Genomic DNA, 24,377 nt, shown 5'->3' with positions numbered 1-24,377 from the left:
CATATAAAGAGACAATGTATTTGTTTCTTCAATGGCTGAGGAATCTTCCTGTTTTCACTTTGAGTAACTTGATTGCCAGTGTTACAGGGGGGCGGTGGGGACCATTACCTCTATGTGGAACTAATTACTCCAGGTAGGAACTTGGCATCCATTGCCATGTGAATTGAAGAATGCTAAAACATTTTTTAAGTAAAAGAGTACATAAACATTAGTTGTTTCAATATGTTGTACAACCCCCAGATGGACAAAAATCACAATTGTTTCATTCTTAGTACAGTTTTGATTTTAAAAAATTGATATCTTTTTTTTAACAATGATTTGACCTATTGAGCTACCTTGAGTAGCCGAAATACTAGTAATTCACAGATAAAATGTGAAAATAACCCCTTAAACTTGCTTAATGCACTCTTAAAAAGATTATGTAAATGTAAGCAAGTATTTTTTATAAATAATCTTTATGAGAAATTTTACTATACCATAGAAAAGCAGAAATAGCCAACTATGTTGATGCCAAATATGCAGAAATATATCATAAATAAATTTCCCCTCAGAGTTACAGTGAGTTTATTAATTAGTTTATAAATGTTCTGGCGTGACCTGTTACTACACTTTAAAACAGTTCTCTAAATTTTTTTTAAAGGATATGTATTTGGGAGCTGTGATTGTTCACTTTTTGGCTTCTAAGAAAGTAAACTGCATCATAAGCATTTTCTACATGTTCATACAAACCCTCACTTTCCTTCTATATTTTTTAAGGCACAAGGGAAGCTGTAACTTGAAGTTAGCTGCCTCAGTTGCTTTTTCTTTGTAGTCATGTAGAATGGTGAGCGCAAAGAAAAAGCTCAGTTATGGGTAGTAATGCATGTGAATTCCTGAATATCATAAGGGGGAGTTATAAAGAGAACTAAATTTAGACCTGGAAAACCAAGTAATGACTGGAGAAACCAGGGAAGGCCTCTCTGAGGAAGTGACATGTAAAAACTGAGATAATCAGAAGTTGGTTTAATGAAAAACATGGGGATGACAGATGACATTGCAAGCAGAAAAGTAAGGGTGACAGCCTGAGACATTTTAGAACAAATCAAAGGGATAGCCTTAATTTTTCTTTCTGCTATTTAGGTCAGTCAGGTTAATGTGGTATTCTTTCTGACTCTCCCTATCTTTTTCTCCACTTAGCTAAAACAGAAAGAGAAATAATAGCATAATACTAGGCACAAAGCTTGTGACTGTTTCCAATAAAAATCTTCCCTAATGCTTTTAAGTATTGGGGAAACATTAATTAGCTGTTCTATGGATATAACATTTAATTTTTTTGGAAATAATAATTTTCCTAATTACAGGTCCAACACATTTTTATTATAAAAATTTTTTGAAAATATAGAAAAGCAATGAAGAAAATAAAAGTCACTCATGTTCCTGCTATCCAGGGATAAGCATGGGGAAGATACTGCTGTTCTATTACTATATCTACATAAATAGTAGCATTTTTGTAAATGAAGATTTATACTATACATGCAACTTTGTCATGTGTTTTTTCACCTGACAATGTCATGGACCTTTTCAATAACATGATTTTAATAGCTATGTATAAATAATAACAACTTAGATATTTATTATGTGCTAGGTACTAGTTTACGACTTTTAACTTATTGTATCCCCAGAACAAAGCAGTTGAATAAAATCTCCATTTTATAAGGAAAGAAAATTTTTTAAACTTTTCCAAGGTCACAAGCTATTAAAATGTACAGCTACATAGCATCTCAATACTGTACTTAATTTAAATAAAATCCTATTTTAGACTTCTAGATCATTTCCAGTATAATGTTTGTCTATTTGAAATAGTACTCATGATTCTGTGGGTTGGAAGTCTAGGCTGGGCTTAACTGGGACAGCTCATTCCTGTTCCACATGGTGCTGGCTGGGCTCAGTTACATGTCTGGGGCTTCAGCTGGACTAGCTGGACCAGCTGGACTTTTCTCTCTCCACAGAGTAATAAGTCCCAATTCCTGATGGAAGGAGCTACAAAATATTTGTGGCCAATTGCAATCTACTACAATTGCAATCTACTACATTCAGCACTTAATTCTCCAAAGGCTTCTATGTGCCGAGAATGTGTTGCTGAACGTTGGTAACATGAAATGGCCTGTGTAAGTAATCCTCCTGACCATAGAAGGGCATAGGTCAGGATCCTTGTTACCTTGACTCTGAAGACTGGCCTCAGTCTCAGGAGCCTATCCCTATACCTTCCGAGTTTGTGAAAAAGTGTAACCTTCCACGTGAATGTGATCCTCATGCACAGTTTTTGAATGTTTACACTCTTCTGCACTGAAAGGGCAAGGACGTTTGAAACTAGAGAGTTTTAGTGATCAGAGCAGGAAAGATGTGCTTGTGGTATCCTGATACAACTGTATAAAACAGGTGTAAATGTACTGGGGTACTTTGGGGTGAGTAAGTAGAGCCTGGCAGAGGCATTAGGTCTCTTACAAAAGATGTATCTGAGAGGTATGTTTTGGAAGAGGTGGCTGCACAGTGAATATAAGAACCAAATGAAAATAATAACCAGAGTTAAAATGAGGCTACTTTTTGGAAGGTTTTTTTTTTTAAATGAAAGAAGATATAACTGTAAGATAAGTGTGCTCATAAATAAAAATGCATAGCTTGAGTAAATAGGTGAAAGGTGAAACAGATGGGAAGGTTGAATGGGAAGGCTGGCTAAGTACTTTTAAGGAACTGTTTAAATAATAGATATGAGGATGAAAGATCACTGAAAAGGGAAATGTCATTCAGGGTTACCCTAAGAAGCATAATTTAACTTAATAATGATGGAAAGATGATGAGTATATCCATTCATTACCCAATCAAATGATAACATTGTAGCCACTCAGACATTACTCTTCAAAATGCTAACGCTTATGTTATTTCTTAATCCAATTATACCTGTTGTTGCATGTACATATTGTTTTGGAATTTAAGTATAGAGGTAGGTTTTATGTGAGCTTTTTTTCTCAATTGGAGAACATGAGGCATTCACCCTTGCAAATGTCAGAATGGAGGAGACTTCTTTTTTCTATTTTTTTAAATTTTTTTATTGAAGTATATAGTTGATTTACTGGAGGAGACTTCTTAACTTTGAATATTTCCTGAGTTAAGTTTATAATCATTGTATAAAAAGTACAAATGATAACTTATATAACATTAAATATTGGTGTTTTACCTAATTTACATAGTCTCACCTTGGTAATAGCTCATTCAGGATTCATTCTGTCCTACTGTGTATCCAAGTAATGGCCCTGAGCACAAGATTAATGCGTGATGTCATTATAAACATTTTAATAGAATTTACTCATAATATCACATGACTTAAAAATCAATTCATTATTTTTACATTAATCAAGGTTGTGTGACATTATTCAGAAGAATGTATGATGTTTGATGTTATTCAGAAAGACTTATGAAGATTACCTACTTATTTTCATGATGTCATATTCTCTGATATTTAGTCTGCATGGCGTTTTGGGTGTAACTTTTAAAATATACACTTACCACTGCATAACAGTGAATTTATTCTTAGGTTGACAAGAATGTCAGTAAAGGAGATAGAGGAAAAAGGTCTATTGCATTAATTATCATCCTGTTGAAATACAAGTTTCATTTTTATATGGTTGCATTCATCTATTTTAGTGGTTCCATTATTAATCCAATTAAAGTGTGTATATAAACCATTTAAATAAAACTCTGATGCACTTTACAAATAAAGTATAAAGTTAGCATATTGTTTTTTTTAGAAGCCCTATCATACTTTTGCTACACAGAAGTTATTACTCAGAGATTTTGAGATCATTAGGGACAAATCTAGAGCAAAAAACATCCTTTGTATTTTTTGTCAACATGCATAGTCACCGGCTTCTGTTGACTTCTTTTAAAAACTTTTCTTTCACTTCAGACACCTGTGTTGCTAAAACTTTACAGGCCTACGTGGTAAAAATCAAAATATAAAACTGTATTGGCTAACTAGAATGTAGTCATTGTAGTAACTTGTAGCTTGTCTTCATCAAGTATCTAAGTACCTGCTGTAGGCCAGGGGTACTACACCAGGAAGTGGGACTACTGGAGGAACCTAGAGAAACAAGTCCCTGCTGTGAGGAGTTTACATTCCTGTGGGGAGAGATAGGCAATAAACAAACAAAAAATGATAAGAAAAAAATCGGGTAATAAGAGGTATCAGTGAATTAACAAAGTTTCAGAGAATACCTAGGATTTACAGTGTGATCTCCTTGAGGAGGTGACATCTAATTTGAATTCTGAATGAAGCCAATGCAAAGAAGTGAATCAGGTCACTAAAATTCAGTTCACCAAAAGTCGACTCTCATAGACTAATTTGCATATTGAAAGATGGTTGGAAAATGAAATTGTTGGTAGAATGGTGGCAGATATTGTCAGAACATACACACACACACACACACACACACACACACACACATCTTTGTGAATTTTGTTATTGCTACCAGAAATGTTTGTGAAATAAATTTAAATTATGTTCTAAGTATAAGATCTATCCCTGATCCTTGGTATTAATGAGATGGAGGTGCCTTTCATATTACAATATCTTTTCTGTTTTAACCTGTGTCTACTGGGCTTGAACCAAGCCATATAAACAGGGTGGGTCATAATGGAATCTTTGGGGAAGGAGTGAAGGGAAAATGTTGTGGATATGTAGTTTTTATGTTAAATTTGGAAAAGAGGAGAAACTGGTGTTTTCATCATAAAACTATAAAAATAAAACGACTAAATCTTGAATGATTGGTCTATATAGAAGATAAACTTATCAGAATCTCGGAGGCAAATAGAATAGATTTTAATATTCAGCAAAAGAGGGCATGCATGGATTTCAAAAGTTTGAGAAGCATGTCCTGAAATGTTTTCCTAAAACTACCCTCTTGGCACTTTAGGAAATTTATCAAAGGCCCTAAAATTACGCAATTCTATTTTAGCAAATACTTCTAAGTGAATTATCAAAATGGCCATATATTTATGTACAGAGATATTTACCTCAGATTTATTAGTAATTGTGAAAATTTAGGAGAAAATCCACAAAAGGGCAGTAAGTAAATAAATTATAAACCTCTGTCCAAGAAAATTCTAAGCAATTAAAAGTCATATTTTGGAAAAATATTTAATGCTCAAGGTGAAAATAAAGTATAAAGTGGTAATAATTCAATATTTAAAGGAAAGAAGGCACTATTATACATAGAAAAAAATGGAATTAGTGTAGCTACTTTAGAGAGCAATTTGACAGTGCCTCTAAAGTTTAAACGTGCAGACCCTACAACCCAACATTAATATGATTGGTATACCAATAGATGAATAATCGTAAAGTCATATGTTAGAATACCATTCAAATGTTTAAAATTAACAAATTGGATCTATATATCTGCAACAGAGATAGATCTATGTATCTCAACAGAGATAGCACTCAAAGCAATGTTGAATTTTAAAAAGCAAGTTGCAGAATGGTATATATGTATAGTAGTATTTATGTAAAAACTTTAAAATACATATAACAAAACCAAATATTGTTTACATATATACATAAGGAATAAACATATAAAAACATAGCCTCGGGCTTCCCTGGTGGCGCAGTTGTTAAGAATCCGCCTGTCAATGTAGGGGACACGGGTTCGAGCCCTGGTCCGGGAAGATCCCACATGCCACGGAGCAACTAAGCCCATGCGCCACAACTACTGAGCCTGCACTCTAGAGCCCACGAGCCGCAGCTACTGAGCCCGCATGCTGCAACTACTAAAGCCCGCATGCCTAGAGCCCGTGCTCCGCAACAAGAGAAGCCACTGCAATGAGAAGCGCATGCACCGCAAGGAAGAGTAGCCCCCACTCGCCGCAACTAGAGAAAGCCCGCACGTGGCACCGGAGACCCAACGCAGCCAAAAATAAATAAATAAAATAAATAAATTTATTTAAAAAAAAAACATAGCCTGGAAAGATACAGACCAAAATAAGGATGTTGCCTTTAAGCCAGAGGGGAGGTGAATGGGATGAAAAAGAGAAATTGGATGGGGGTGAGGGGTAGTATTTAACTTCATCTGTAATATTTTTAAAGTGTTTTGTTTTTTTAAATAAGCAAAAGTGACAAAATGCTTACATTGTGAATTTGGAGTAGTGGTTCATTGTTTATTAGATTAAATTCTTTTTTTTAATGTGTGCTTTTAGAAATTTCCAAAAACAATGACTGAAAGAAAGTCATCCATGTTTGCAGTGGGTATGATTCAACAGTGAGATTACAGTTCAATTTTAGTTTTCATCTCAAACATCTCTGAATTTTCCAAATTTACAAAATGAATGTTGAGGAAATCAATGCCTCTTAGAGATAAATAGATGATAACTGTATAGTTACTGGACCTCAGCTGCGTGAAGGGTTCCTAAGGCCCTTACAACTGAGCTGCCTCTAGAATGGTGAAGTATCAGCCAAAAAAAGGATGACCCTCCCAGGAACAAAAGGAAGTAGGCTGGCTGCCTGCATGGTGTAGAAATGTAAAACCGGTCATGTCCGGGGATGGAAAGCAGGGGCATTAGTCTAAGCCAGTGGGTCTCAAGCTTGAGCATGCATTAGAATCACCTAGGGGGCTGCCCCCAGAGTTTCTAATTTAGAAAGTATGGGGTCAGTCCTGTGAATTGTATTTCTGACATGTTCCCAGATGTTAGTAACAATAATGATGCTTGTCGCAGGACCATGCTTTGAGAACCGCTGGTCTAAGCAAAACCCAGCCGTCAGATATTTGTATTTTTGATTATTGAAATATGAGGGAGACATTTGGCAGAAATGAATCCAATGTTATTATCTGGCAGATCTACAAATTACTTAATGGAGTGAGCCAGTCAGTCTTGGGGAAGTTGGAGTCACAAGCAAGAGCAGGCAGACAAAAAAAAAGAAAGAAAGAAATAGGCATCTAAAAGAAAGCTTGAAAGTGAGGAAGATGAGAGGTGGTCCAATCTGAAGACCACAGACCACGGAAGAGGTTTCTTTAGGAAAAAGCAAGGTAGTAAAATGAGCATGAAAAAGGACTGTAAAAAAAAAGTTTCACTCATTGGGGTCTGTTGCTATTTGGCCAAACTGGGAGTCCAGGATCACACAAAATTCTTATCTCTGTCACATCTTTCACTAGCACCAGGAACTCCACTAGGCTGGAAACTTCTTGAGGACAGGAACTGTCCCTTCCTTGCTCTCTCCATCCTTTCTCGTCCCATTCCCTGCCTCTTTCCTTTCTATTCTACCCCACTCAGCAGCTTTTTTTTTTTTTTTTTTGCCACACTGCCTGCAGGATCTTACTTCCCTGACCAGGGATCAAACTCTCACCCCCTGCAGTGGAAGTGCAGAGTCTTAACCACTGGACTGCCGGGGAAGTCCCTCAGCACCTCTTTAGTGCTAAACACAAATATTTCCTGGGGCTTTGGATAAACTGATGTCTTACCGTCTTTGTAATCCAGCACATAGCATAGTGCCTCGTACATAATAGCCACTCATTAACTGTTAAATGAAACATGAATAAAACACATATGTGATCAGCAGGGGTCGGTGAATGGGAGACAGAAATAGGAAGCTGTGCTTGCAAGCAGGTCATTTCTTTGAGAGGCATAGACCCAGTGGAGTGGGCCCAGAAATGCAAATTAGCACCTTGAGTCACCATTGAGAATGTACTACTTGGCACTATCTTTTACACCCCACATTTTTCCCAATAAATTTTTTCTGGTTTTCCCATTGCCTGCCAGTGTTTCCCACACCCATCCCCATGGTTCCTGACTTTCAGCTATATTAGTATTTGCTTCATTACAACACCTTTAATCTGCCTCAGAGCCAAGGCTACAATAAGGTGTATGCCTGAATCATGATGCCTTTTACTATAAAGCATTCTCCTGCTTTCCCAATGAAGAGATCTAAAAATAGATTTGGGACCAACTTAAATATGCAGACTTGTAAGAATGCAGATTGAGTAGTTTTGTGTATACTTACACTATGTGTTGATTGAGTTATACATGCACATATATTTAAAACAATCTAAAATATTAATTTTTATTTTAACTTTTTAAAGTTTTACTATTATTATATGAATCTTAAGTCATTTAACACAGTTTTTGAGGAACTTCCCTGGCAGTCCAGTGGTTAAGACTTCTTGCTCCCAATGCAGGGGATGTGGGTTCAATCCCTGGTCGGGGAACTAAGATCCTACATGGCCAAAAAAAAAAGTGATTGGATTAACACACAACTTTCTAGTTTTCAGGTTCTAAGAGGTGATAAATATGTTTTTATTGTCAGAAGGAGGTTGTGCGTAAATATGTTTTTATTGTCAGTTAGAAGGAGATTCTGTGTGTATATGTGTAACGCCATAATTATGGGTCTATCTCTATCTTGCATTTAGAAAGTTGCAAGAGCAACCAAATTGTTTTAACTGGAGTAAGTGGATCAAGTTGGAAGAAGAAAACACGTTGAGTTTGACATGTGATTTTGACAGCAGAGGACTTAAGAGTGGTTTAGTACACTTACCAGTTTATTCTATTTTTAAAAGTGTACAGCTTAGAACAGTATGGAGGTTCCTTAAAAAAACAAAAATGGAACTACCATATGATCCAGCAATCCCATTACTGGGCATATACCCTGAGGAAACCATAATTCAAAAAGAGACATGTACCACAATGTTAATTGCAGCACTATTTACAATAACCAAGACGTAGAAGCAACCTAAGTGTCCATCGACAGATGAATGGGTAAAGAAGATGTGGCACATATATACAATGGAATATTACTCAGCCATAAAAAGAAACAAAATTGAACTATTTGTAGTGAGGTGGATGGACCTAGAGTCTGTCATACAGAGTGAACTAAGTCAGAAAGAAAAAAACAAATACCGTATGCTAACACATATATATGGAATCTAAAAACAAACAAACAAAAATGGTTCTTATGAACCTAGGGACAGGACAGGAATAAAGATGCAGACATAGAGAATGGACTTGAGGACACCGGGAGGGGAAGGGAAAGCTGGGACGAAGTGAGAGAGTAGCATTGACATATATACACTACCAAATGTAAAATAGATAGCTAGTGGGAAGAAGCCACATAGCAGAGGGAGATCAGCTCGGTGCTTTCTGACCACCTAGAGGGGTGGGATAGGGAGAGTGGGAGGGAGATGCAAGAGGGAGGAGATGTGGGGATATATGTATACTTATAGCTGGTTCACTTTGTTATACAGCAGAAGCTAACACAACATTGTAAAGCAATTATATTCCAATAAAGATGTTAAAAAAAAAGAAAAACAGTGTGCAGCTTCTCAGTTTTTCATTATTAAATGTAGTGTTGACATATTTACATATGTTTCAGGCTACATTATTGGAATTTTGAAGACATGAAAACATCAGATGAACCAACCTGCAACATCTTGGATTCAGATTGGAAGATGAAGAGAAAGTTTAAAGAATGTGGCCTATAAAGGCGGGTAGTACCTGGAAATATTAACTGACTCACACTGTAAAAATGAGAACAGTTTCTAAACAATAGAGGTTATTTTAGTCCAACATCAAGGTTCAAGACAAAATGTTGAACTAAAAACTTACACTCCTCCCCTCCCCCACTTCAGACAGGTACCAGCATTGGTGAATATGATTTTCCTTAGTCAGAAGCACTCGTTTTTACCCATGTAGACCATCCTTAGGAATTAAATATTGATTATTTAATGTAGATTATAATGGGAAACTGATTTTTTCTACAATGGCAGATTTCAAGGACTTGGTTCCAAACTGAGCCGAAGCTTCCCAATGCATTTTGTACAGTCTGGGGAAAACTGTGCTGCGTTGGCCATTTTTGAAGGCCATGATGCCCTGTAATATAAGGATATCATCTTATTGCTGATATCTTTGGGGAGTCCCAAGCAGACACAGAAAATGAATGGAGGCAAGGAGTGTGACGGAGGGGACAAGGATGGAGGTCTTCCAGCTATACAAGTTCCTGTGGGTTGGCAGCGTCGTGTGGATCAAAATGGAGTGCTTTATGTCAGGTGAGCCCTTATCATTACCTGTGCTACCTCCAAGTTTGTGGTCCCCAGCTGAAGGAGGTACAGTCTGTTCCTCTGAGAGTGTAACTATTATAACGGACAGCACCTGAAATTAATTTGAATAAATGATCTTCATGCTGGAAGTATTTAAGTGTTTTTATTCTGTACTGTTTTGCGATGTAAATTGCCTTAGGTTACAAGAGAGGATTTTTATGCATTATTTGTGTTTATATAAAATGTCATCCTGCTTATCTCTCTAACAAGGATAAAGAAAAATAGGAAGATTTCTAAAAGAAACTCATGAGCATCATTACTACATTCACAGGAGAATGTAAAATACTGAAAACAGACCCGATGTCTCCTCACAATATTATTGTGTCCTTCATAGTGCTTCAGCTGGCTATTCTGATGTAAGGTTAAGTGTTTTTATCTATAGGCAGTTTCAATTATTAGTTTCTTAATGCCTGATATTAACTAAAAATAATTTCCCTATTTTTTCTGTGCAGTTTTTAATCTATTCCCTGCATATAATAGTAAAAGAATAAGTCATGATGGAGTCATCTCACAAGTAAAAATCATACAAATTACATATAAATGCCTGCTCTTTTAAATTTTGACAGCCTTTATTATGTTGAACAACTTGAATGAAGTAACTGAACTGTTGGCAAGAAGTTTTAGTCTTATTATTAAACAATTGGCACCTAAGTTCCTTACTTTGTAGTTTATCAGTAAGTATATGATTAGAATACCATAAATCTTTCTTTGTGATGTAATAAGAAAAACTATTACAAAGAGAACTTTTTAAAAAATATCACATTGCATCATTACATTAATGTTGTTACTTTCATTGTGGTTATTTGTATCTCAGCTTCAACGGAATTCTCATTTGTGCAAAGATGTATTTATATAAATGAAGAATTTTCCATTATATAAACCCAAATGATTTCATACTATAACAACTCTACTGTCAGTTCAGATTCTGTCCTGGGTTGGTTGGTTGGCTGGTTGGTTGTTTGGTTTGTTTTGTGAAAGGTATTTCTTGAGGTAATCTTAATGACCAATTGAAATTCTTTTGCACACGTGTTTTTTGTTTCTGTAATATTCAAGCTATTGCTCTATATTAATTGAGGTGAAGGGATAAGAAAGCAGGGAATGTGGAGCTCACCCCATGGTAGCTTAGATGGATGAGGACACACGGAATAACTTTCTCAAAGTGTTTCTATTGTCAGTGCTGTTAACAAACTGCCAGAAATACTTTGTTAGCAATGTATCAATAATATAGCAAGATATCAGTGTTATGTTCATATTTATGGTTTTCCTAGTCTGTAAGGAGCAAATATATATTCAGCTTAGAGCAAATAACTCCAAAAATCTTGATAACTTAGTTTTGGGGGGATTTTGTTTGTTTTGTTTTTGTTTTACTTCATCTTTATCCCTATGAAAAATAAATCAGCTTTTCAGGTTGCTGAGAGTTAGGTTAAAGCAAATTAAGTCTGGGAATCTGTCAGTTATCTTGCTCATGACTTTTCCAAGTCTGAGTAGACTTTACTATCTGTTAGTATGAGTTTGAGTTCTCCCAATCCAAATCTGTACACTAAAGATTATTTTGGAAACTAACTTTGCCAGATAAGGTAAGACACCTTCAAATAAATTCAGCCAGCATGGGTTTGATTTGTTTGTATATAACTGGTTAAATTACTACTTGAACATGTAGAAGAGCCTAGCCCTCCTTCTATAGCTTCCTTTGCAATGTGCAGTTTGCTTATAATTTTTAGGTTAGTCTCCAGCTGCTCCTGCCTCAGGGTGGCATTGAGGCTGCACATTAAATTTCCCACCTGCTTCCAATCTTCTAAACTTTATCTATGCCATAAGACTTGTAACTATTTTTATGTTAATTATTACTCCCAAAAGTTAATTAAAGAGCTGCAACTAAAGGAAAGAACCCAACTGACTGATTGAGAGGAAGTGTTTTTAAAGTGACTAGAGTAGAGTACTCATAGAATTCAGGAATTCTTGTCTTCAAGTTTAATTTTACAATTAACTGCCTCTAGGATTCATTCATACACTTTTTTTAACTGTAACACATTAGGCAGTTTCTTTTCATAAAATTCATGGATTCTTCACATAACTAGTGATTTTGTTTTATCAAAATTACCAGACCTCCAAAAACATCTTGCTGCCCCTACCGCTAGGGTGGAACTCCAGTCTGTAATATGGGAATTATTATTCTTTGCATATCATCTGAAAAAAATTGTTAGCCCAAATAAATGAGAGAGTTAACAAAGTTGAGGATTTTAATTGTGATTTTCTACATGCCTAAGTCACTTATATGATTGTCCATAAGTAAAATACGAATTGCATTTTAAAGCTGGTTTATTTATAGACACCAAACTACTACCTGTGTTTTTGTAGAAGCAGAATAGTCTACCCCCGGTAATGTAAAGCTTTGTTTATGAAATGGAGATATCGTTTCTGGTTAAACTTTATCAGATGGCTTAAGCGAAAGTTTTGGTAAATAGTCATAAATAAAAGATATTCTTGAATAAAAAGTATATAATAGTTTTCAAGACATAATATGCATACAAGCTGTAAAATCAGTACCTTAATAATAGAAGTCCTAAAATGCAAATTGCCCATTTTAAACTAATCCTCATTGTAAATAAACATTAGAGACTTATCCTGTCATCAGAATTAGTACCTCATCTGTAGACTTAAATTTGATCAGTATTCACATATCGTACTAACTTCTGTGACCCAAAGAGTAGTAATGTTGAGAGCACTACCCCATAACCAGCCGCAAGGCCTGCAAGGAACCTTTCTGCCACCTAAAACCCTGTCTCCTCAAGAGTTCCCCATCCTTATAAGTACAGCTTGGATCTTCAGTAGAATTTGAGCTGGGCCACATTGATCTATCTTCAAAGAAACACATGAATGAGGGAGGAAAAAGAGAAGCCTGTTTTTACACAGGGGCAGCTTGGTTCTAGACTCCAAGATTAAAGGGAAGAACTTGTTAGCTCGAATTTTTGTAAACTTAGTGACTTTCTGGTTTGACCTCCAACGTGTTCCTAAATTTCAGTTTTTCCTCAAACAGCTTTAGAAGTAGATCTTCTAGTTTAAAATGATAATGATTACTTTCATGTAGTTTTCTTGTTCCTTTCTTACCTGCTCTTTCTTAAGAATACATTTTTCCCATCCTTAGTCCACTCTTGGTTGTCAAAATACTTTTATTTATTTTTCTATGAAGATCTGTATTTTTCTGAGAAATATTTTGGTCAGAAGAAAGAGTGATAGTGTTAAAGGCTATAATTTAGTAGCTAACATAATACTGACAAAGAAAATGCTTTTCCTTAGTAGGACAATATTTCATAGGAAAAAACCCTGTGAAGGACAGTAAGACTATAAATTATGCCGTTTTTCATATAATATGTGCAGTCAGAATTATTTCCTGATGTTTTTTTAAACTATTTTCACAGTCCCAGTGGGTCTTTGTTATCTTGCTTGGAGCAGGTTAAAACATACCTGCTTACTGACGGAACATGCAAGTGTGGCTTGGAATGTCCTCTTATTCTTCCCAAGGTAACCATTTCGCAATAGATGTATCAGCAATTTTTCATTTTTTAGGTGTTTCATATATTTGCTTTTCTCATTTGGCATTTCATTTTTATATTACTTCTCCAATCATTTATACATTTTAAAGTCTTAAATTATATATCTTTTGCATGCATTTTGGAATGCTTAAAGATTGTGGAAAATAGTTCAAGTCCAAGAGTCATTTTCAAAGGTGACAAACCTATATTCATATTAAATATTTCATCAAAACCCCTTTTGCACCGTTTTATTAGAGCTATACCCATGCTCACTATTTAATAGTGCAGTATTTTTTTCCCTCCTGCTCAGTCTGCAATGTTATTTTTAGTACTGGTGTTGATAGATCTGCCACAAATATTTCTTAAATTACAAAGCTGAACCCTCATAGCCAAAAGTGAAACTGTTTTACTCCTTTGCAAGGTAAAAAGTAAAATCATTTTAAATGATAAAATATTTACTATAGAAACATGTCATTGTTTTCTGGGTATCTATAATAGTCCCAATCATAGAACTAACGATTAATAGACAAGTTTTTCTTTTTTATTTGTGTCACCTCATTCACAAAAAAGCACTTGAAACAGCTTATAAGTATATACACAATAAATATTTTTTTAAATAGATTGGTAGATTTTTTAAATCAGTGAAAAGGTCATATTAATATAGCAATAAAGTAAAGCCAAAGAAAAAGTTAGCATATAGCAATGTCAGATTTTAGGGTTTCTTAACTGTACTTCATCTGTTTTTGTACTGTTATAACATCAGGAAGTATCTAAAATTGGGAACATTATCAGATACTATTCCTTTCCATATATTTATCTTGGCTATCTCAGAATTAGGATAATTCTTATTATTTACCCTGCCACTAAAAACCATGAGTTCAGCAGAAGTATTTATTCCATTATATATAAAGTTGCTTTTCTTAAATTTAAAAACTTGAGAAAGTTGTATTCAGATTTATGGGTTAATCTATGCAAAACTTTTTTTTAACAAGGGGATCTTTTTACTTAATATTTTTACGGACATATTTTAAACAAAGGCTGTGCTTTTTCCAGGTGTTTAATTTTGATCCTGGAGCTGCTGTGAAACAGAGAACTGCAGAAGATGTTAAAGCAGATGAAGATGTCACAAAGCTATGCATACATAAAAGAAAAATCATTGCAGTGGCCACACTTCATAAAAGCATGGAAGCCCCACATCCTTCTCTGGTGCTCCCCAGTCCCGGAGGAGGAACAAGTATGTAATATGGTGAAGGTTTTAGGGATTTTTCCTCCCCCACTCCTCTCCTGGAGGAGTCACTAGAAATCACTTTGCCAAGCATTTTCTGAGTCCACTTTTCAAACATGCACAATGCATTTAAAATTATGTATGTTTTATCATTTTATTGCAAATAGCAAATTAGTTCTGAAAAATTCCCATGAAGTTGTCACCCAAAGTTTCCTATCCAAATCATTTAGTTAAATGAGGAAAATAAACACTGATTAGCACATACAAATGCTATGGTACGTAGAGCTGAGCTAACAAAAGAGAAAGTGCCATTGGTTTTTAGGAAACAAATGTAGCCGTTTTCCTAGGGCTTTATTGGAATGTGTAGTATCAAGTCCTTAAATGCAACTAGCAATGTTATCAAGAACTGGCAGTGTTATTCTTTTAGTCATTTAATAGCTACATATTGAACACCTACTAACAAATCACCTTGCCGAGAATTTTTTATACCTCCATCCAACACATACATGCACACACGCTTGTATGCACACACGAATTTTTAAAAATTTCAAAGCTGCAGAAAAATTACATGAACAGTTCGAGTACCCTAGATTTACCAGTTAACGTTTTGTTTCAGGAGTTGCAGATATTGTGACAATTCACCTCTAAGTATTTCAACACACATGGATGTTCTCTTATATAAACCACGGTCTAATTATCACATTCAGGAAATTTAAAACTGTTATGATAGTATTATCTAATATGCAGTCTATATTCAGATTTCTCCAGTTGTCCTAATAATATTCTTACAGTTTTTTCAATCCAATCTTTTTTAAAATCCAGGATGCAAAGATTGTGCAACTGCAAAGAGACGTTACTTTTCTTTAATCTACATCAATTCCCCAGTCTTTTTAAATCTTTCATGACGTTGATACTTTTGAAGAGTCTAGGCCAGTTTTATAGATGTTCCTCAATTTGGATTTGCCTGATTGCTTCCTCATATTTATATTCAGGTTAAACATAGTTTGATAGGAATACTGCATAGGTGATGTTATATCCTCATTAGGAAGCACATGATGGCAGTTTATCCCGTATTGATGACATTAAGTTTGATTTCTTGGTTAAAGTTATGTCCATGATTGAGGTACATTTTCCCTTTATGATTTATATGTAATTTGTGGAATTATACTTTGAGGCTGAGGAACTTCTTTTTGTAAGGGCTAGAATATGAACTCTCCAAAATATTACCATTAACACTTGAATAGTAATTCTGGATAAAATACAGCTGAACACCAAAGCATTTGTTTATGAAAGATAAGTAGCATTGTTCTGCAGAGTTCTGAAAAATAAGGATGAGGAATATAACTTGTAGTGATCAGAGAAAGCTTTATGGTAGAACTCAGATTTGAACCAGCCCTGGAAAATGGTAGGATTTAGAGACATAAGGGAAATAAGAAAATTCTTGTCTAGAATAAGTATAGCATAATTAAGAAATGATATGGAAACTAATGTGACTTGAGTGGAAAATTAAACCTGCATAGGTAAATTGAGGCCAAATTATTGATAGTTTTAGATACAAAGAGAAGCAGTTGTGACACCAAACAGGTCATTAAAGAGTCACACTTAGAACTCATGTGAAGAGGGTAGGGAAAGACAAACTTGGCAGTTATTAGCAGAGAGCTCCTCTCCAATAACCCTCTAACCTTTAAACTTTAACAGGAATGATCAGAAAAATTTGCTCCACTAAGGTATGTAAGAAAAAAATATATTTTAGTGAATTTTTCTTTTTCTTTAATGAGCTATGTTTTTTAAATTAAAAGATATTGCAACAACTTAAAGACATTTAACAGTAATAAATTATTTAAAATTTATCATTAGCCTGCCACCTTGATGTAAGTATGTTTTCATTTTTGCATCTTACCTTGCACATGTGTTTGCACATGCTCATATCTGCTGCCATTCTCACTTCACATCATATCAAACCATTTCAGCTCTGTCTACAGAGTCTGCCTTGTTTCCTTTTTAATGATTGGAGCAGAATCTTGGTCTAGGTCCTTTGTCCTACTCTATACATACAAGTTTCATTATTGAAATTAAAGGTAAATATTTAACTAGTATAGGTATAAGAGGTATATCTCCATCTCCTTTTAAAATGATATACTTTATTGGATTAATTTCTACTCTTTTACCAATTTCAGACATAGCATTTATTTCAATTTTCTAATTTTAAATTATATTAAAAGGTTGGGATTTAAATAAAGATTAAGAAGACTCATGTAGTAGTTTTCACCTCTCTTTATTTTACATGCATAAACATACAACACCTCTTTCGAAAGGTCTATTTAATATACACAAAAGCACTTGATGAGTACCTAGCATTTACATTTGCCAACTCTTGTAATACTTTAGTTCCTGACTGCAACATAAGAGCAGCATGACTTCTGTTTGTTATCTGTTTAGTATTCCTTTTATTTTAAAGATGGTACCTATTTTTCCCCACTATGGAAGAAATCCTTTCTAAACGACAGCTACTTTCTAAATTCTGTTGAATGTAAAAATGCCAATGTCTATATTTTTAATCATTGAATTGTAGACAGCTATATAAATGAACAAGAAAAGACACAACTTGGTGGTTTTATTACTAAAGAGGACACAGTCAGTCCCGTAATAATGTTAGTGATGTTAATACAGACGACTATGTTCTCACTATATGCCAAGCTCAGTGCCCCAAATATTTTTCATATGTTATTTCCTTGATTACAAACTGTAAAAATCTTTCTTTAACAAGAAAATGAATTCAGTTGAGTTTATCTGCTGTGATTTTCTTTTATGATTGGTTCTCAACTTTTCATGTACTGTATTATATACAGAAATGCTCTATCAAAGCATCTCTACCATGCCAGAAACAGAAAGCCCACATTTCCCAAGAAAAATATACGTTCACTACATTCTCTTACTTCTTGATTGTACACTACCAAGACTTCTGTTTATCCCGGGTTGAGAACCACTGACTTAGAAATTGTTATGTTATGATTTGACCTGTATACTACTCAGCAGGTAGGAGAAGTTTATTTATCTTAAATGTGTAATTATCCATTTAAGTAAATATACCTCTGATTGCAAATGAATCTGAGTATACTTGCTGATATGCTGTAAGTCTAAGAATTGGGGTGGCCAATGTATAGTATGAATAGTACCACTCTTACCTCCTGTGCCTCTAATAGACTCATTGGCATTTTCTCATGGAGTCCAGCTAGAGCTCAGCACCCTTTTCAGCATAGCTCTCTAAGCAGCCACCACCAGTTGATGGGAATTGGTATATGAAACTAATTTTATTTGCCATCCCTGTTTTAGAAGTCACAACCTTATAAAATAGTTAAACTTCCTTTGGGGCTAAAAAAACTTAAACCTAGAATTCTGACATCAAATGAAAATTCTGTATGATGAACCAGGTTGCTTTTGTTGCCTGTATTCTGTCTGATCTCTGAAAGAACTGAAGGGATTCCAAAAAGCCAGCTAGGGAGCAATGCAGTCTGTAAAAAGAGAATACTCAATTGGAGCCCAGTACTGAAGATTTTTGCACTCTGACTAAATTTTGCGTAAGATTTCTATCCTAATAAAAGAATTGCAATCTTTTACCTAATTTGGTTGACTGAGGCTGGTTTTACAACAATGACTAATTAATGGGAAAGAAATTGAAGTGTTAAAGTATTGCAAACTTGATATGAAGTTTAGCATGATTGTTTAACTTCACTGTATTTACTGTTGTTATCACTCCCTTTGTAAAAGATTCAGAATCTTATTTACTTAATTCACAAAAATTAAGACTCTGTTACTCTCACAGTGAAAATATTGGGATGAGGAAGAGTTTTCGTAGCTGTCCCGAGGAGGTTTTAGTAAGGTTATACAAACCTTTATAGGGCAACAAATTTTCTGGTGAAAATGGTAATTCATTTAAATCACTCAAGAAAATATTATGCCACACAGATTACAATTTTCTATTGTAACTGTGTTCTTAAAAAATTCAAATCCAAAAAATAAAAAATCATCATCATTTCCATCTGGGCTGTCATTCTTGATTTTGCATATTATAAATACTATTAGAATGGCTAATGTCAGTATGTACAGATTCAGTTCCCCATCCTTTCTCAACAGACATGAGGGAAACAAGCATAATGAGCAGTTACTGAGAACCTTTGGTCAACTAAGAGAGAACAGTGTGCATCTCTTACAATCAAAATTTATTGTAGAGTACAGAACTTTTTTTTTAATTGCAAAGAATCACAGCTTCTGTTTGCAGATTTCTTTTTTCAGATGCCCTCCCTTCCCCATTTCCTTCCCTCCCTCCATCCTAACACAAAAGAATTGAGACTACTAACAGATTTTATTTTTTTTTTCTCTTTCACATCAGATGCAACTCCAGTAGTACCTTCACGGGCAGCAACTCCAAGATCTGTAAGAAATAAGTCTCACGAAGGAATTACAAATTCTGTAATGCCTGAATGTAAGAATCCTTTCAAATTAATGATTGGATCATCAAATGCCATGGGAAGGCTATATGTACAAGAACTGCCTGGAAGCCAGCAACAAGAACTCCACCCTGTCTACCCCCGGCAGAGATTGGGCAGCAGTGAACACGGACAGAAATCTCCATTCCGTGGCAGCCATGGAGGCCTGCCCAGCCCAGCGTCGTCAGGTTCCCAGATATATGGAGATGGCTCAATCTCTCCAAGGACTGACCCACTTGGAAGCCCTGATGTTTTCACAAGAAATAATCCTGGTTTTCACGGAGCTCCCAATTCTAGTCCTATTCACCTGAATAGGACTCCTCTTTCTCCCCCTTCAGTAATGCTACACGGTTCTCCTGGACAGTCATCCTGTGCAATGGCTGGAAGGACTAATATACCTCTTTCCCCAACCTTGACTACAAAGAGTCCAGTAATGAAAAAACCAATGTGTAATTTTTCAACTAATATGGAAATACCACGAGCAATGTTCCATCACAAACTACCCCAAGGCCCACCTCCCCCTCCTCCACCTTCTTGTGCTCTTCAGAAAAAGCCATTAACATCTGAGAAAGATCCACTTGGCATTCTTGACCCTATTCCTAGTAAACCAGTGAATCAGAACCCTGTTATCATTAATCCAACTAGTTTCCATTCAAATGTCCACTCTCAGGTACCTGTGATGAATGTAAGCATGCCTCCTGCTGTTGTTCCTTTGCCAAGTAATCTCCCTTTGCCAACCGTAAAACCTGGCCACATGAATCATGGGAGTCATGTACAAAGAGTTCAGCATTCAGCTTCAACCTCCCTGTCCCCTTCTCCAGTGACATCCCCAGTGCACATGATGGGGACTGGAATTGGAAGGATTGAGGCATCGCCCCAAAGATCACGCTCATCTTCCACATCATCAGATCACGGAAATTTCATGATGCCACCTCTAGGACCCCAGGCCACTTGTAGTGGTATTAAGGTTCCACCCAGGTCACCAAGGTCAACAATAGGGTCCCCAAGGCCATCAATGCCATCAAGCCCTTCTACCAAGTCCGATGGACATCATCAGTACAAGGATATCCCTAACCCATTAATTGCTGGAATGAGTAATGTACTAAATACCCCAAGCAGTGCAGCTTTTCCTACTGCATCTGCCGGAAGCGGTTCTGTAAAGAGTCAGCCTGGTTTGCTGGGAATGCCTTTAAATCAGATCTTGAACCAGCACAATGCTGCCTCCTTTCCAGCAAGTAGTTTACTCTCAGCAGCAGCCAAAGCACAGCTAGCAAATCAAAACAAACTTGCTGGTAACAACAGTAGCAGCAGTAGCAATTCTGGAGCTGTTGCTGGCAGTGGCAACACTGAAGGACATAGCACTTTAAACACCATGTTCCCTCCTGCTGCCAACATGCTTCTCCCAACAGGTGAAGGGCAAAGTGGTCGAGCAGCACTAAGAGATAAGCTGATGTCTCAGCAAAAGGACTCACTGCGGAAAAGAAAACAGCCACCTACCACAGTGTTGAGTTTGCTCAGACAGTCTCAAATGGATAGTTCTGCAGTTCCTAAACCTGGACCCGACTTGCTAAGGAAGCAGGGTCAGGGGTCGTTTCCCATCAGTTCAATGTCTCAGTTACTACAGTCTATGAGTTGTCAAAGCTCTCACTTGAGTAGCAATAGTAGCCCGGGTTGTGGGCGCTCAAATACTGCTTTGCCTTGCTCTGCTAACCAGCTGCATTTTACAGACCCCAGTGTGAACTCCAGTGGTCTTCAGAATCCACTGACACAGGACGTACCTTTAAGAGGGGAAGCCGTGCACTGCCACAATGCAAACACTAACTTTGTTCACAGTAACAGTCCAGTCCCAAACCACCATCTTGCAGGTTTAATAAATCAGATTCAGGCTAGCGGGAACTGTGGGATGCTCAGTCAGTCGGGCATGGCCTTAGGAAATTCATTACATCCCAATCCACCTCAGTCAAGAATTTCAACGTCCTCCACTCCAGTGATACCAAACAGCATTGTTAGCAGCTATAATCAAACAAGTTCTGAAGCAGGTATGGTTTTATTAGAAAAAAGTACCCAAAGGTACTAAACTTTTATACGTTTTTTTAAAATTTATACCAAAATATTTATTATGATAAGAAATGATCCTTTCCCCATTGTGAAATTCTCATCATTTCTTTAGTATTTATAATTTTATTTACAGAATGCTAGGGATTTGTCTCAGAAAAAATAACAGCCAAGAGGATTCCATGTGTTTCCGTTATGTGTCAACCTGTGTCATTTTGAATTTTGTTCGACTTTCAGTTGGTTCTATAACCATTGGACTCGAAACTACAAAAGAAGCCATAGAAGGCAGGATCTCCTGGTTCATGAGACATGTACTTGGTCTATGCCAATATAAAAGCTGTTTCCCCTAGCTCTTGTTTGTATTCAGGTAAATGAAGCTCATTTGGAAAACCCCCCAAAAAAGGCAGAAATACATGGATTTTTTGTTCTTGCTGCTGACCAGAAATAGGTGAATGGATAGGAAAAGGTAACTAGAAGTTGTATGAAGTAGAAAGCTGTCTTCTAATGTGTTTTCTTATCCTAGTTTGCTATCCTTTATTATTATTTGTTTGAAAAAATTCATAAATGGATATTGGCTACTCCCTTTTTTAAAAAGGTAATAATTGAAGTTTTCTAATAAAAAAGGCTTGAAAACCTGATTTCCAGAATTTTTGATCTTGAAATTATTTTACAGTTTTCTTGGAGAACTAAACCATTGTTTTTACCATTGACATTATGGTATCTCTTTATCCGCTATTAATGAAGGAGACAAATTTATTTAAAAGTAGACACATTAGAAAGAACTATATTTTATTTCAGTAGAGTCCTCAGAAATTGTTACAAAAAAACGTAAAGAAGCACTATAGAGATAAATTCATTGAGACATCAGAAAATTTGACCATAAGAATAATAGAAAGAATACCCAAAACCCAACAATGACGATTTGAGAGATTGGTGGGAAATGACAGGGAGGAAATAAAAGATGAATATAGAGACAATATGATTCAGCTATGAAAACAGTGGGCTTTTAAAACCAGATTGCTACTGGAAGTGGGAAAACTACTGAGGCTTTTAATAATCTATTGTGTAGATATATATAGACTGTGTTATACCACCATGCTGGAAAGGCATTATGACCTACATGTCTTCGTTGCTGATAGTAAAATCAGGTGTTTTCCTTCCTGGTGTCAGTACTTTTACCTGCCATTCTCCACAACTTGTGTTATGTGTTATGTTTCGATGTCAGTATTTAATGAAGAACTGTTCATTGACCTCTTCTGTTAAAAAGAATATAAGGTGAAGATGATGATTGAAATGATTAGTGCCTTCTTGATATTCTTAGTCTAAGGAATCTCATGAAACTATTTTTTACGTGTTTAACAGGATTCTTATTCTGAAGGGGCTTCCAGCTTTTCAATGACTCATATTCCTTTTTAGATAATCCCAAACAAATGAAAATTTAATCTTGTGCATTTATCAGATTAAGGTTACATAAAATCAGTAACTATTTAAAAATACACTATATTTATTAAGCATACCTTCAATCATTTAGATGAGGCATTGTTAGTCTCATTGTGTTATATCTTTCAATTTTGATACCCCTTACCTCAACTTACTTTGTTTCAGGTCTAAGTTCATATTGCAAAGTGTACGTATTTTATTAATGATGTATTTTAATTTATCTATAATGGAAAAGACCAACATTTATTTATATTCTTGTTTCTTCTGATTGTCAAGTTTTGACTTATTTTATATAGTCTTAGACATGTATTTTCTTGTTCCGTGCATCTCTGTAAAACATCAGATCTGGATTGCCAGTGCTGGGAGTGTCAAAACACACATGTTGAAAATTTACTAATATAAGTAAAGTGTTAGCATATAAATAGCTAAAAGGGATGAGAATAAATGTCTAGTAATGATATGGATGTGACCAATCATGGGTAAGCTAACAGAAAGCATATCCCTGATAAAAATCTAGGTCAATAAGAACTTTTTAAAGTAGTAACCTAATAAAATTAAATACTGCTTAATGTACATAGCTCTGATGTGCAGCTGGTAATAAAAATGGGTAGATTTACTAATTAATATAATTCTTTTGATGAGCTGAATATTAAAGAGGTCTCTAATATCATGTTTCTTTTAGATACACAGTGAACTGTGTCAACTGAATGTACTGTTATTATAACTGCTTAGCCTGAATGTTTATTTTCACTGACATTTATTCATCCATCAAATAAACACCAAAGCTGGGCTTTCAGAGTGAGACAGCTGATGACAGTTACAACTATCCCTTTAAGTTTTGCTGAGTATTCCTAGCATACTAGTAAGGCATTAGAAGAAAACCACATTTTATTCTTAAAATGTTGCTTTTAGCTGTCATTGAGTACCTATGATGTGCCAGGTGATTTGCCTGTATTATTTCTAATTTGTGCAGTTTTCCAAAGTATAAGGTATTCTTGTCCTCATTTTACAGATGAGTACATTGGGCCTCAGAGAACTTGAATAACTGTCCAAGGTCATACATAATTGAATCAGGATTTGAACTCAGGTTCATCTGTTTCTAAAATCCATTTTCTTCCCAGCTGCATAAGTTCTTCATTTGAAACATCTAGTTGTGAAAAATACTGTTTTCACTTTCAAATCTTTAAAAATACCCAACAGATAGTGAATCAAAGCATACCAATGCATGTTAGGAACTACGTTTGTAAACTTTTGATGCACTTTTAGACAAAAGTCAGTAATTTTGCCTTCTCTATTTGGATTCTAATATCCTAGTGTACAATAATTAGGATGTTTGTGCCAATGCAGATGAAATGTCCACAGTATCAAAAGAACTACCCCTCATTTGTGAATCATATTTGGTAACCTTTATTTGAATGAATTTGTATCACCTCACTCAAATAAAAATGGGTTTCCTAGTGGGTGATGTGTCAATAGGCCTTTGAAGGAGGCAACTCTGCAGACGCTAGCCCTGCCATTCCAGGTG

The 24,377-nt window shown here is 35.6% G+C and overlaps 1 protein-coding gene across 3 annotated transcripts in view; it reads left to right on the top strand.

The window, feature by feature from the left end:
* Positions 1-24,377, top strand: part of MBD5 (methyl-CpG binding domain protein 5) — a 143,641-nt gene that overhangs the window by 79,549 nt on the left and 39,715 nt on the right. For all 3 annotated transcript variants that reach the window (XM_082658880.1, XM_082658881.1, XM_082658879.1), the window contains exons 3-6: positions 9,389-10,061; positions 13,532-13,634; positions 14,699-14,879; positions 19,261-21,396. In XM_082658880.1, the coding sequence (XP_082515006.1) occupies positions 9,949-10,061; positions 13,532-13,634; positions 14,699-14,879; positions 19,261-21,396 (2,533 nt within the window). In that variant the 5' untranslated portion in view covers positions 9,389-9,948. The remainder of the gene's footprint in view (positions 1-9,388; positions 10,062-13,531; positions 13,635-14,698; positions 14,880-19,260; positions 21,397-24,377) is intronic.

The sequence above is a fragment of the Grampus griseus genome, assembly GCF_964374135.1.
Source record: "Grampus griseus genome assembly, chromosome: 7".
Classification (NCBI taxonomy): Eukaryota; Metazoa; Chordata; class Mammalia; order Artiodactyla; family Delphinidae; genus Grampus; species Grampus griseus.
The sequence above is the reverse complement of the archived record's forward strand: the minus strand, read 5'-3'. Positions and strand labels throughout refer to the sequence as shown.